The sequence below is a fragment of the Carassius auratus genome, unplaced genomic scaffold (assembly GCF_003368295.1).
Source record: "Carassius auratus strain Wakin unplaced genomic scaffold, ASM336829v1 scaf_tig00040940, whole genome shotgun sequence".
Lineage (NCBI taxonomy): Eukaryota > Metazoa > Chordata > Actinopteri > Cypriniformes > Cyprinidae > Carassius > Carassius auratus.
In genome coordinates this window covers 5,001-17,500 of record NW_020526619.1, presented here as the reverse complement: position 1 = coordinate 17,500, position 12,500 = coordinate 5,001, and the positions used below count along the sequence as shown (strand labels likewise).

General features: G+C 37.0%; 1 protein-coding gene and 1 long non-coding RNA gene across 2 annotated transcripts; both read right to left on the bottom strand.

Annotated features, from left to right (window-relative positions):
• Positions 1-2,774: 2,774 nt before the first annotated feature.
• Positions 2,775-5,185, bottom strand: LOC113084938 (homeobox protein MSX-2). Its single transcript, XM_026255038.1, has 2 exons — positions 4,743-5,185; positions 2,775-3,547 (listed from the first exon to the last, which is right to left on the bottom strand). Exons 1-2 carry the CDS (start codon positions 5,029-5,031, stop codon positions 3,132-3,134), a joined length of 705 nt encoding a protein of 234 aa, XP_026110823.1. The 5' UTR covers positions 5,032-5,185; the 3' UTR covers positions 2,775-3,131.
• Positions 5,186-6,599: 1,414 nt separating this feature from the next.
• Positions 6,600-10,033, bottom strand: LOC113084940 (uncharacterized). The gene is made up of 3 exons (XR_003283893.1): positions 9,360-10,033; positions 8,493-8,525; positions 6,600-6,906 (listed from the first exon to the last, which is right to left on the bottom strand). It is a non-coding gene; the product is annotated as an uncharacterized LOC113084940 (long non-coding RNA).
• Between the last annotated feature and the right edge of the window lie 2,467 nt (positions 10,034-12,500).

Genomic DNA, 12,500 nt, shown 5'->3' with positions numbered 1-12,500 from the left:
TTCTTCAAAATCTCAAAGAAAACATTGATCTCAGTAATAGTTCGGTTTTGTGACTCTGGATCACAAAACCAGTTTGTAAGGGTCCATTTTATTTTAAAACTGAGATGTATACATCATCTGAAGCTGAATAAATGATCTCTCCAGTGATGTGTGGTTTGTTCGGAGAAGACAATATTTGGCTGAGATACAACTATTTGTAAATCTGGAATCTGAGGGAGCAAAAACATCTAAATATTGAGAAAATCATCTTTAAAGTTGTTCAGATTAAGTTCTTAGCAATGTATATTACTAATCAAACATTAAGTTTTGATATATTTACGATAGGAAATGAACTAAATATCTTCATGAACATGTCCATTTATGTTTCTTGAAATTGAATTGTTACGGAAGTCAAAATATCTACAATTCATGTTCAGCGCAGACTTATAAACCAAATACTGCAGTAAACTACATGTTATTGTTCTTTAATGTAGACATTTAGTTTGAGATGTAGTCAGTTTACGATACGACATTATGTAAACATTCATCATCACAGGGTTATAATGAGAGAAACGTTTTCTTATTATAGTGGTAAGTAATGATAAAATTGTAGGGTTGGGTTCATCTGTATGTGGTTAATATTATAGGCCTTTTATTTTCCGGTTGGGTTTTACAGTGCTTGTCTATAAACTGGTCTTTTATTTAAGCAGATGCAAGAACTTTATGAATTTTTCTCACGGTCTCAGTTTTCAATGTGGGGCATATGTCAACGTGCATTTCATGTGTCAAATAAATCACTCAAACTGTGATTTAAAAAACGTTTAAAGCGATGGCTTTCTATTATTATAAACACAAAGTTTGCAGTTAAATGCTGAGTAGGCTAAATATCGTGCAAATAGTTTAAAGTGGCATGAACCGCGAGGGGGCGCTATAGCTCATGACAGAATCAATCCACAGTCAGCTCTTTAGATGATGTTTTCGATTCCGCATCTGTTTCACGGACACTTCTTCTAGACTTCACTGATTTGTGTTTTTCACCAATGTGTGTCATTCCAGTGAATGGAAAATATTTTTGCATTTAGTTAGGGAAATGGACTATTAATATTGGGTCTTCAAATATCAGTCTCTCTCTTTCTCTTTTAAACAGATGACTTGACAGGGCGAAAATATATAGCTAATTTTTTTTCTATTAAATGGAATTTGTCAATATAATCAAATAAAATACAATAATACCGACACATTTTTAAGTTTGAATGTCATGGTACACACTGACTGGAACGTTGAACGAATCCCTATATCCTTCTATAAACAGGAAAGAAGAACAACCAATTTATACAGTAATATACCGGAGCTGTAACGCATTCGCATCGATTGCATTTGCGTGTGTGAATGAAAATAACAACGTCATCTGTGGTTAATTTATCATTTAAAAGTTTAATTTATGTTTTATTATTTTAATGTTTAACCCTAATTTAGGTTGGTTTAGACTGGTTTTATATGAGCAGTCAAACTTGCCTGAAGGTCTGAGTTGGAGTCTGTGACTGAAGAGAGAGAGACAGATTGACGGACGTGGCGCCAGTCGAATGAAGCGCCGATTCTCTTCACAAACTTCCCGTTGTGATATTTTGGATGATAAAAACAAGTGACTTTTGTTTCCCTTTTAGCCCGGGGCGTGAAGAGAGAGAGAGAGAGTGACCTCTTCTGAAAAGAAGGGACAGATTCCCCTCAGATCTTTTGTGAGCTCGTCCTCGCTTTCAGCAGGCGCGCTCACGCGTGTGATTCTCATCGTATTGTCATTAGGGCTTTTATTAATTACCGAGCAGTGACTTCAGTCCCAGTAGAATAGCAATTTCTTCACAAAAACGATATCAATTCAAAAATTTCATAGATTGCGTTTTTTTTTCCCACTTTTAATCTCATGCTTGTTTCTATTTCAGTGGTCATCTCTATGGTTAAAGGTTTTTGAAGCACCAAGCCAACATGTGGCCCAGCGTCAATGATTGAATATATTCTTATAAAACGAATAATAAACAGCTAATCGTTTTTATAATAGCCTATTACATTATACTGAAATGGCGCGATCCGCATATAATCGATGCAGGCTTCATCAGAGACATGTCTTCACCCGTCGATGCGTTACTGACTGTACACTTTAGATCTAACCTCAGTCTTTAATGTGCTGCAGGTTCGCTGTAATTTCATCCCTTCAATAAGAGGATTCCAGTCCAATCATTTAAGGTAATTTCACTCAGTCTGAACTTCTCACAAGTGACGGGTTTGTAGATGTTGGTCTCTCAGAGGTCCTCGGCGCCAAGGAAATCTAAGTGGGTTATTTCAGAGCAATAAGCAACAGCTGTGGAAATAGACTCCAGCCAGATGATAGATGACAGTTTAAATGCACTTTCACCACGACACTCAAAGACTGCCTGTTCTTTTCGAGTCACATTTTACATAGATTTATTTCTGTAAGGAATTATGTACCATTACCATGTGGACACAGTGTGCTGGGCAAGAACCTTTGATGTTAATCTGCTCCACAAATGAATATGTGTAGAACTGTTGAGCAGTTTGAAATGTCATTGATATATGCCAGCCTCGTAAAACAACTGAAAATATGATTGACTCTTAAAGCTGCTTGGCATGATTTTGAAGGAGTTAGGAATTTTGTTTTGCAATGAGTCATCATCAAATTAGGAAACATTTTGGTTCCCTTTTGGGACATGTTTTTCAATGCTTAGAATCCCTCTCATAAACTAGTCAATTGTTCTGCTAAAAAAAGGAGAAAACAAAGAATAGACCATTTGCTGTTAATTTATTTAACAAATATATTCATCATATAAATGGTATTTTTGTCCAAATGTACAATATTTTACATTTCAGATCCCTTTCGAAGGGAATCATTTAAACAACAGTCAGTGTTGTTTATTTTTAAAATTCTATGGAGATTTTGGATCATGAACGCATTGCTACGAATGCAACTGTGAGATACAGACTCTTTTCTCCTGACCTACCTTTGACCAAATCCATTTTCATAACTCTCTCTGAAAGTACAGGCCGTGTTAAATGCCACCATTAAAGTAAATGTCCAATTTTGTTGGAACAGAATTGCTGAAGATGCAGAGAAAGTCCCTTCAGATGCACTGGATCGTCCTCTAAGCTAAATGGTACATGCTGTATCCCATGTGTGTGTACAGTCCCACCGGAGTCACGCTCACCGAGTGTCTGTGAAACGGATGTGATCCCGTGTATGAAGCCGGAGCGTGAGCACCGACGGGAAATGAAAAGCCGAAGGCGGGAGGAAGCATCGGTTTAGAGGCCAGTTTTATCTTCTCCAGCTCGGCCTCCTGGAGCCGCTTGGCTTTAGCTCGTCTGTTCTGGAACCAGATCTTCACCTGAGTCTCGGTCAGGTTCAGCGAGCTGGAGAACTCGGCCCGTTCTGCGATGGACAGATACTGTTTCTGACGGAACTTCCTCTCCAGCGCCAGCAGCTGTGACGTACTGAACGGGGTCCGAGGCTTTCGGTTGGTTTTGTGTTTTCTCAGAGGACACGCTGGAGGACTGAGACGCCCTGGAGACAACAACAACACATCGAGCTTTACACTCATCTCTCACACTGCTTCTGAGCTCAGCTGAACGACTACATGCAACCTGATGTGAAAATAATGAGATTTAGCTATATTGCTTCATGTAAACACAATACTTAGATCAAACTGATGCAAATGTGAGGCTCAAGCACAAAAGCAGTCATAGGTAGCATGGATATATTTGCATCATGGATATCCACTGGTGGTGGATGAGGATACCCCCTTCATGTAAAGCGCTTTGAGTGCTTTGAAAAGCGCTATATAAATATAAGGAATTATTATTACTATTTGTAATAAAAGTCAACAATGCATTGTGTGTCAGGATTATTGTTTTTTCTTTTATGCCAAAAATCTATTTGGGGAAAGATCATGTTCCATGAAGATATTTAGTAAATTTCCTACCGTAAATATATCAAAACTAAATTTTTGATTAGTAATATACATTGCTAAGAATGCATAAGGTGATTTTCTCAATCCAGATTTTCCAAATATTGTCCTATCCTAACAAACCATACATCGATGGAAAGTTTATTTATTTAACAATATTTCATTTTTAAAATGGTACCCTTATGACTTTTTTGTGGTTTTTTGGTCCATGGTCATAAATAAGTTCACAATAGCGGTCATGATCGTAGTAGAATATGCCAGCACTTACTGTCTTAAGTTATTGGAAGAAATCATATTATTGTTGCACTTAAACATTGTCAGTGCAGTCTTCAACTCTTTTAGGAACTTTTAAATATATCTTATATAATTTTGGCTAGCAAATTTTTTTTTGGAATAATAATTCATCAATGTTTCTGGTGACCTCAATCAAGTAAAAACCAAGTCCCTTATAAACATTAACCATGGTTTATCCAAGGTATTTGTAGTAAAACTATAGTTATACAAATGTTAAGCAACCCCAATAACATGGTTCCTACACTTTCTTCATCCTGAACAATTAACTTCCATAACTATACACTGTCCTTCAACTGACATATTTGTATATTTATACATAGAAATCGAAATTTGTACATTTGTAAACTGCACACTTGTAAACAACATATCTGTACATTAATTATTTTACATTAATAAAACTATGATTAATTTTGGTAAAGTGTGTGCCTTTGTGCACGTTGCTGCAGATCTGAATCTGAGCTCATATGAAAGTTAATTGTTTCAGAAGCTGTAACTCACGGGGAGAGAGGTGATGCGTCCACGCGCTCTGCTCCGACTCCTCCGACAGCTTCAGGACGTCAACGGAGAAGGCCACGCGAGCACCGGTCCGCACCGGATCCGCTCCGGTGGAGGAGCTCGGTCTCCGTTCTGCCATCAGAGCCTCGACGCTGAACGGGAGAATCTTCGGTTTCTCTTCGTCCTCCTCCACACCGATGCTGGTATGCATCTCTCCTTTATCTCCTAAAATCACACGGGAATGATCTTCAGCTTTAAAACCAGTAGAAGTCATGGTGATGACTGGAGCCATGCACGAGTTTCTCTCGGTTTTTAGTGTACAGTGAGAGATCGGATGCTTAGAACATGCTGCTGTTTAACTCCTCTACGGAGTACTGTAAGATAATAACACGCGCCTCATCCAATCCGAACCGAGCGGGGCGGGGCTTAAGTTTCTCCTAACTTTGATTGTCGGGTCTGTTTGTGTGGAGCAGCTTTTGCAACAAAAAACACAGCGCAAAATAAAGGAGGATACTGCATTTTGTAATGCATCCTACTTTTCAAGCGTTATGAAATTAAAGATAACTAACTGCAGTGACAATGACTGTTTATGAGGACTATTTCATTTACTTTGACTTATTCCTTTGCTGCTTGCCTATTTTTGAACTTTCATGTCAAAAAATCCTGTTATCCGGGAAGGAGACAACGGCCCGTCATGGTCAGCCTATTCCTGAACGTTTTCTTTGCCAGTGGTGATTAGTGTTTTACCGAGGTAATTATTGTCTTAGTGATGTTGTTTTTTGGCGCCAGCAGCGGCGGGATCAAAGCACCTCTCCAGCAGCAGCAGGACCTCTCTCTCTCTCTCTCTCTCTCTTTCTCTCTCTCTCTCTCTCTCTCTCTCTCTCTCTTTCTCTCTCTCTCTCTCTCTCTCTCTCTCTCTCTCTCTCTCTCTCTCTCTCTCTGTTTACTAGCTGCTGTAATAGAGGCAGAGACTGCGATGACAGTTAGGCAAATTAACTGCTTCACAACATCATTTATTAATTATAAATCAGCCTGAAATAAGTTCCTGTGTGCAATGTTTTCAGTTTACTGCTGTACCTTCTTGCATGCTGTGGTTCAGAACAGCCTCTTTCGTAAACTGCAATTGGTTGTAACTGATAAAATTACACGCAAGCGGTAATTTAGCATTTCCTTAATTTCACATCCGGCACTTAAACGGAATAAATCTGTAATTATGCTTGGAGACACTTAGAGCCCATTAGATGAAATGAGTGGCGCTGTGTGTCGCGCGCTTTGAAGTCTCGCGCTGCGGGGATGTTTGATCCTTCCGCAGTAAAAATGAGCAACATAAACACAAACCTGCACACACGAAACACATTACCCTCCCGCTGGCCGAGAAAGCACGGATCTCCTTCGTGTAAGGGAGTAGTAACCCAGCAAGCAATTTTGCGTCTAATAGACGTCTAATAGCCGTCTAAACACAGCCGAGACGTCTAGGCTAAATCGAGGCTAATTTTGGGCTGTCAGTGAAAATCTAATAGACGTCTAAACATACCCCAAGAATAGACAGCTATTGAATGACTACATATATACGTCTAATAGACGTCTAACCATAGCCCAAGAATAGACAATCAGACAGCTATTGAACGACTATATTTATACGTCCAATAGGCGTCTAACCATAGCCCAAGAATAGACTAGTCATCAATTAGACCGCTAAATGACTACACACGTCTAATAGACAGGTAATATGGGTCTAGGCTAAAACAAGGCTGATTTTGGGCTATCAGTGAAAATCTAATAGACGTCTAACCATAGCCCAAGAATAGACTAGGCATCCATTACACTACATATACATGTAATAGACAACAAAATGAGGCATAAGGATTCTTTTCACTCAAATATAACAGGTTCTCATAAATGAAAATCCATCCAAACTAATTGAATATAAAGGGATTTATTTTGAACAATTATATAGACAACAACAACTTGGACAACATTCAAACATAAAAATGAACAAATAAAACATTGGAAAAATATGTAAAACAATTAATTTTTAAGAATTAACTGTTTACTTTAGATCCATAACCCCCACCCCCTGCCCTCCCTGGTGCTTGTTTGAAATGATTAGAAATAGCATTTTTTATTTCACATTCCATAGCTCATGGAAAGCTGGTCATCACTGCGTCTGCCAAATGAGAAAAAGGAAAGAATTATTGCTCAAGAAGAACATTGTTGACAATCCTTTTTAACTAATTAGTCAATCACTTTTGCTAGGATGATTTAATAGATAGAGTTAACAGAATATAGATTGAGACTATATAATTTATATCAATATAGACAATAATTTATATCAATATTATAATTAATATCAATAATTGAACATTTTTGCTCGCGTAGTGGTGATGCAATACGGTGTGTAACGATACGCGTATTGAACAATTCTGTACAAGGCATATATAATATATATATATATATATATATATATATATATATATATATTATATATATATTATATATATACACATATATAGGCTATACAGACACACACATACACACATATACATATATATCTGAAATTTTCTTCTCGAATGTTCATTTTTATCAAGCTCATATATGCAAGTTCTGTAATTTCACTTAAATGGCAATGAAAATGACCTATTAATTTTCAGCAAGAGCATTAACTCGATCTCTTAAGCGACGCCATTCTCTTAGATATTTGGGATCCATAACTTCTGAATATGGAAATAAAATTAACATTATAATTGATTATGTAACACTGTTATCCCAAGACATGTCTGACTACTACCATAATGTGTTTTGAAACTGAAATACAGTATTTTTTTTAGTTATCATTAAAATGAAGGTGAAAACAGATTTTATTTTCATTTCTACTTTAATTCTTCCCTCAAGTTTAAAGGGATAGTTCACTTTGAAATTAAATGTTGGTATGTTTTAGCTTACCTTAAGGACGTCCAAGATGTAGGTGTCTTTGTTTCCGCAGTAGTTTCAACTTTGATTTTTTAGGTCAAACTATTCTTGTCTGTCAGTCATATAATGCAGGTCTATGGTCACCACCTAAAAAGGCCATGCACAGAGAAGTGCAAATTAAACAATTCCCCATCGTAAGTACACACTGATGGACTAAGACACGAAACGAGCAGTCTGTGTGAGAAAATGAACAGTATTTATATCGTTTTTACCTCTTGTACACAGCCACGTCCAAGTGATATGAGAGCTCGCGTGCTTCCAGGTGTGTGATGCGTCCGCGTTCTGGCTTAATTTGCACAAGCGCTGCACTTAGACTAAGCCAGCCCAGAATGCGCACACGCCGAAGCACGCGCGCCCTCAGATCACTTCGACGTTGCTGTGTTATAAGAGGTAAAACGATATAAATACTGTTCGTTTTCTGACACAAACCGCTCGTTTCGTGTCTTAGGCTATCAGTGTGTATGGTGGGGAATTGTTTAATTTGGACTTCTCTGTGCATGCTCTTTCAGGTGGTGACCATATAGACCTGCATTATATGACTGACAGACAAGAACAGTTTGACCTAAAAATATAAAAATTGAAACTACTGCGGAAACAAAGACACCTACATCTTGGATGCCCATAAGGTAAGCTTAAACATATCAATTTAATTTCAAAGTGAACTATCATTATAAATCATTCTTTATCACTTACTCATATAACTCTAATAAACATAAAAAATACTTATAGGCGTAGTTCACTTAAAAATAAAATAAAAACAACAACATGTAATCATTTACTCACTTTCACTTGGTTCCAAACCTGTATGGCTTTCTTCTGTTGAACACACACAAAAAAATATATTTTGATGAATGTTGGTAACAAGACATTTAATGGTAGTCACTGACAAGTATTCTGTATATTCAATTGCTGTACTTTGTTGACTGATTGCAGGATGATTTCCAATAAACAGTGTCTTTAAATCAAATAAAGTGGATTACATCACTCCAGTTCTGAGGTTTTTACACTGGCTATCTGTCAAAAAATTAATATCCAACAACTACAGTTGGTTATTAAATTAACATTTTAAGGCCAAAGTAAATTTCTAATCTTCTGATGCACTATGAACCATCCAGAGCAGACCTCTCAGGACATCTGGGACAGTACCCAGCTACTTTTATATCTCCAAAGTCAAAACAAAACATGGAAAAGCAGCATTCAAATTTATATCTGAAACAAATTCACTGAAAACTGAATGTATGCTGCATATTTTAATTATTTACAAACAAGTTTAAAGACTTATGTTTGCCACTACCTTTTATTAAATGGAGAGGATTTTTTTTTTTAATTTCTTTTCATGTTGCACTATGCTGCTGTTAAATTTTATGTAAAGTACTTACAAAATTTGCTTTAAATCAACTCTAATTTAAATACAAAGATATACTGGTATCTTTATAATAATAAAAAAATAGTAATGATAAGTTTCATAGTTTCATGCTTACCACATTCATTGAATTTAGATACATTTGCAATAACACGTGCAGGTAACGTTAACTTTTTGGAGAAAAGTAGTACTCTGCAATGTTAATGTTAAAATGTCACGGTTTCTACACATTATAACAGCTAACTAATTTAAACAATAAACATATCAAAAATAACACGCATACTTACAAGATCGAAGTAGAAATGTGAAGGTTTTCACTCAGACTGTTGCTCACCCGTTGCTCTTCGACAGCTGCCTCGTGTAAAATAAAATGGCGGAAATGTTTATCGCGAGATTTGGCTAAAGTGATCTAGTCACGCAATGGCATTAGTTCCAGTAGACATGTCTCAGTAGTGTTTCAATTGTGCCATCTAGCGGTTGGGAAATGCAATTGCATTTGATTAGATATTTTTATCGTAGATTGTGTATGAATGTTTGACAGAAAATATATATTAAGCTGTGTAAGCGAAAACATTTCAAAGACTAATATTCTAGGTCGCTGGTCTAAATCTGAGCCCAGATTGCAATAATTTCGCCAGGTGGGCTAAAGCAGACCGCATATAGCCCGTCCAATTCGGAGCTAAATCGTGATCTACCATGCCGTGAAATGACGTATTGAACCTTGATATCATACCAATGCGAACATGATTGAATATTAACCATTTCATGCACTGCCTGGCAAAAAAATACAATTAATCAGTTTTGACAAAAAGTGGGCTACAATAGCCGGGTCTGAATACGAGCTAAATCGTGGCTACGCACAGCCTACACATATAACATGTAAAATAAAGTAAACCAAACAACTTGTAATCACGTTAGACTCTGCGTACATGATGGAATATCATACATCTCACAAGTTATTTTGCAAAAAAATATATATTTATCCAGATTAAATGTTATTTGGGCTAAAAGTGGGTTACACATAGCAGGACTATATCTGGTCTATATTTAACCCAGACGTTGAAATGACGGCTATTGCTTGCTGGGAAATATCTGCGTGGGCTGTTTGTGCAGGGAACAGAGTTAGGGGCAGTTATCATGCGCTTTAGGGTAAGATGTGCCGTGGAGAAGGTGATTACCATAGTTTTTATTGAAATCTCAGGGCAACAAATGAGGGCTGAACTGTGACTGTAAGTCCCATCAGAGCTTTGTTTAACTTCACAAACTCCACCTTTGATTCCGAGTCTGGAGGCAGGCACACGAGACAAAGAGCCTTTGTGGTTCTCTCCGAGAGTTGTCTTAACCCTTTTCATGCAGACTCTGTCAATTCTGACTTAAAAGACTTAAAAGGTTCCGTGGATATCAAAAGAGGGTCCGAGGGAAACGTTTGGCCTTGGTGAACAGCCAAAGGATTTCAGGCTCTGTGTCACCGCGGAACATGTGTGTCTCATTAAGCTGTTTCAGACACAAACTCACGCGGTGTACTTTGACTCGTGTCGTTTACATGATGTTAGAGTCCTCGTCCCGACAGATGCGCGGATCGAGTCGCGTTCAGAGCTTGATCACAACATTATGATGCTCTCGCAGAAGATGAAAGACCTGGCTGCTGAGATCATTACAGATAATGTCTCCTATTTCAAAGCAATTAGCGCAATCAGGCGTAAAGGGCCACTCGATGCCTCACGGTTATTTAAGCTCCTAAACTCGAGTGTAGCTCTCTGTCTCCGAAAGCGCTTGTCACTTCACCTCGCGCTCTCTTTCTCTAAATTCAAGCAGATTTTGGCATAGTTGAAACATTTTATAACAGAGGCTTACACATTTACATTCACTATTTAAGATGTTCCATAAAACAATCTCTCTGTGACATGATTGTTCAGACAATTTGTCAGTTGAATGGTTTATATTAGAAATTCACTGTTAAATTATAAATATTTTTAAATGTGCCCGCTGTCTATTTAGCTCATTTCAAGATGAAGAACAGTAAAGATTTGAAGGCTTCAGTGCGGATTCAGAAAGGTTAGTGTTCACTACAGATGCGATGTGGCATCGATGTTGGTCGAGCTTCAGTGATCCGATCATAACACGTTTTAGACCCTTTTACAATCTGTATTTAACACTTAAAAACTTACGATCTGTTCACCAAAAACAGAGATTAAAACAGCGAAAAACAGAGCCGCTGACTCTTTCTTTGCTCCTGTAGGTGATGACTGTGACTCTATGAGTGAATATTTAGTCCAGCCTATTCAAAACATTGATTTATTCAGGATCGAAACAACTGTCTGTGCTAGCCAGTCACTGAACTAAACAACTTCGCTGAACTGAGGAAACACTGTCTTAATGAGTAAGTCACGGATTCATTCATTCATAAATATTATAAATGTTTCATTTAAAATACAAAAAAAAACCGGTTTGATTTATGAGGAATGCATCAAAACATTTAGTGATGTGTAAGACACTTGCTCAGTCATCACTCTTTCATCACTTTTTCTGCATTTTTGTTTTTTTCTTTGTTGTATTTTTTTATTGCATTGTTATAACACTTTAGCAAAACATTTTGTATGAACATATATTTTTCAGAATGCTAGTATATTGTATTAAGTTAATAATCAGATTTTATTAACCGAAAAATTAACCCCTTTTTTAAGCATAGTTTATCCAGCAGTTTGAAGATCTTTTTAATTTCAGACTATTATTATTATTATTATTATTATCATTATCATCATTATTATTATTATGAGGGGACACATTATTTATGAATGAAACATTTCAAACTGGTGTCAATGAAATCTCGGGCATCTGAAAAGATGAATCTTGTGCATCGTGATGTCACACAAGCTTGATATTTGCGATCTAACTTGGACAATTGTTGAAATGTTAAATATTGTTTCAGATTGCGGAGAATCAGCTTTGATTGCTGTTCAAAGCGCCGGACTCTGAGCTCGTGTCTCAATTACCTGCAGAAGAAATATAATTAGCAGCTGTTTTACACACTGAACTCGCTAATAGCATTAATCCCAACTCACTGAGCCGAATAACTGTTTGCGCTGTGGATTCCTGATTGAGTGCTTAATAAAACTTTATGAAATGCTTAATACGCAGATAACAAGCTAACAAATCAAATACTGTCACAGTTTGGTAAAACCTAGACACCATGGCACTCAGTCCACTGCATGCGAAGTAGAAAAATAACACGAATTAGTCCAATCCTCTCAAAATATTAAATATTTAACAATTGTACGATTTTATTGGTGGATGTTTCTATCACAGATTGATATGTTTAATACATGGTTTTACCGCTCACAGTAGTTGCATCGGAATTTAATAATCATATTTATGGTGAAAGACTGTTATTAGCCTATTCGGTCATAAATTATGATGAACCATTATTA

Coding starts and splice junctions, on each gene's coding strand:
- LOC113084938 (XM_026255038.1), bottom strand. CDS start 5,031: ATGGCTCCAGTCATCACCATGACTTCTACTGGTTTTAAAGCTGAAGAT. Junction 3,548..4,742: donor GACGCATCACCTCTCTCCCC/GTGAGTTACAGC, acceptor TGTTGTCTCCAG/GGCGTCTCAGTCCTCCAGCG.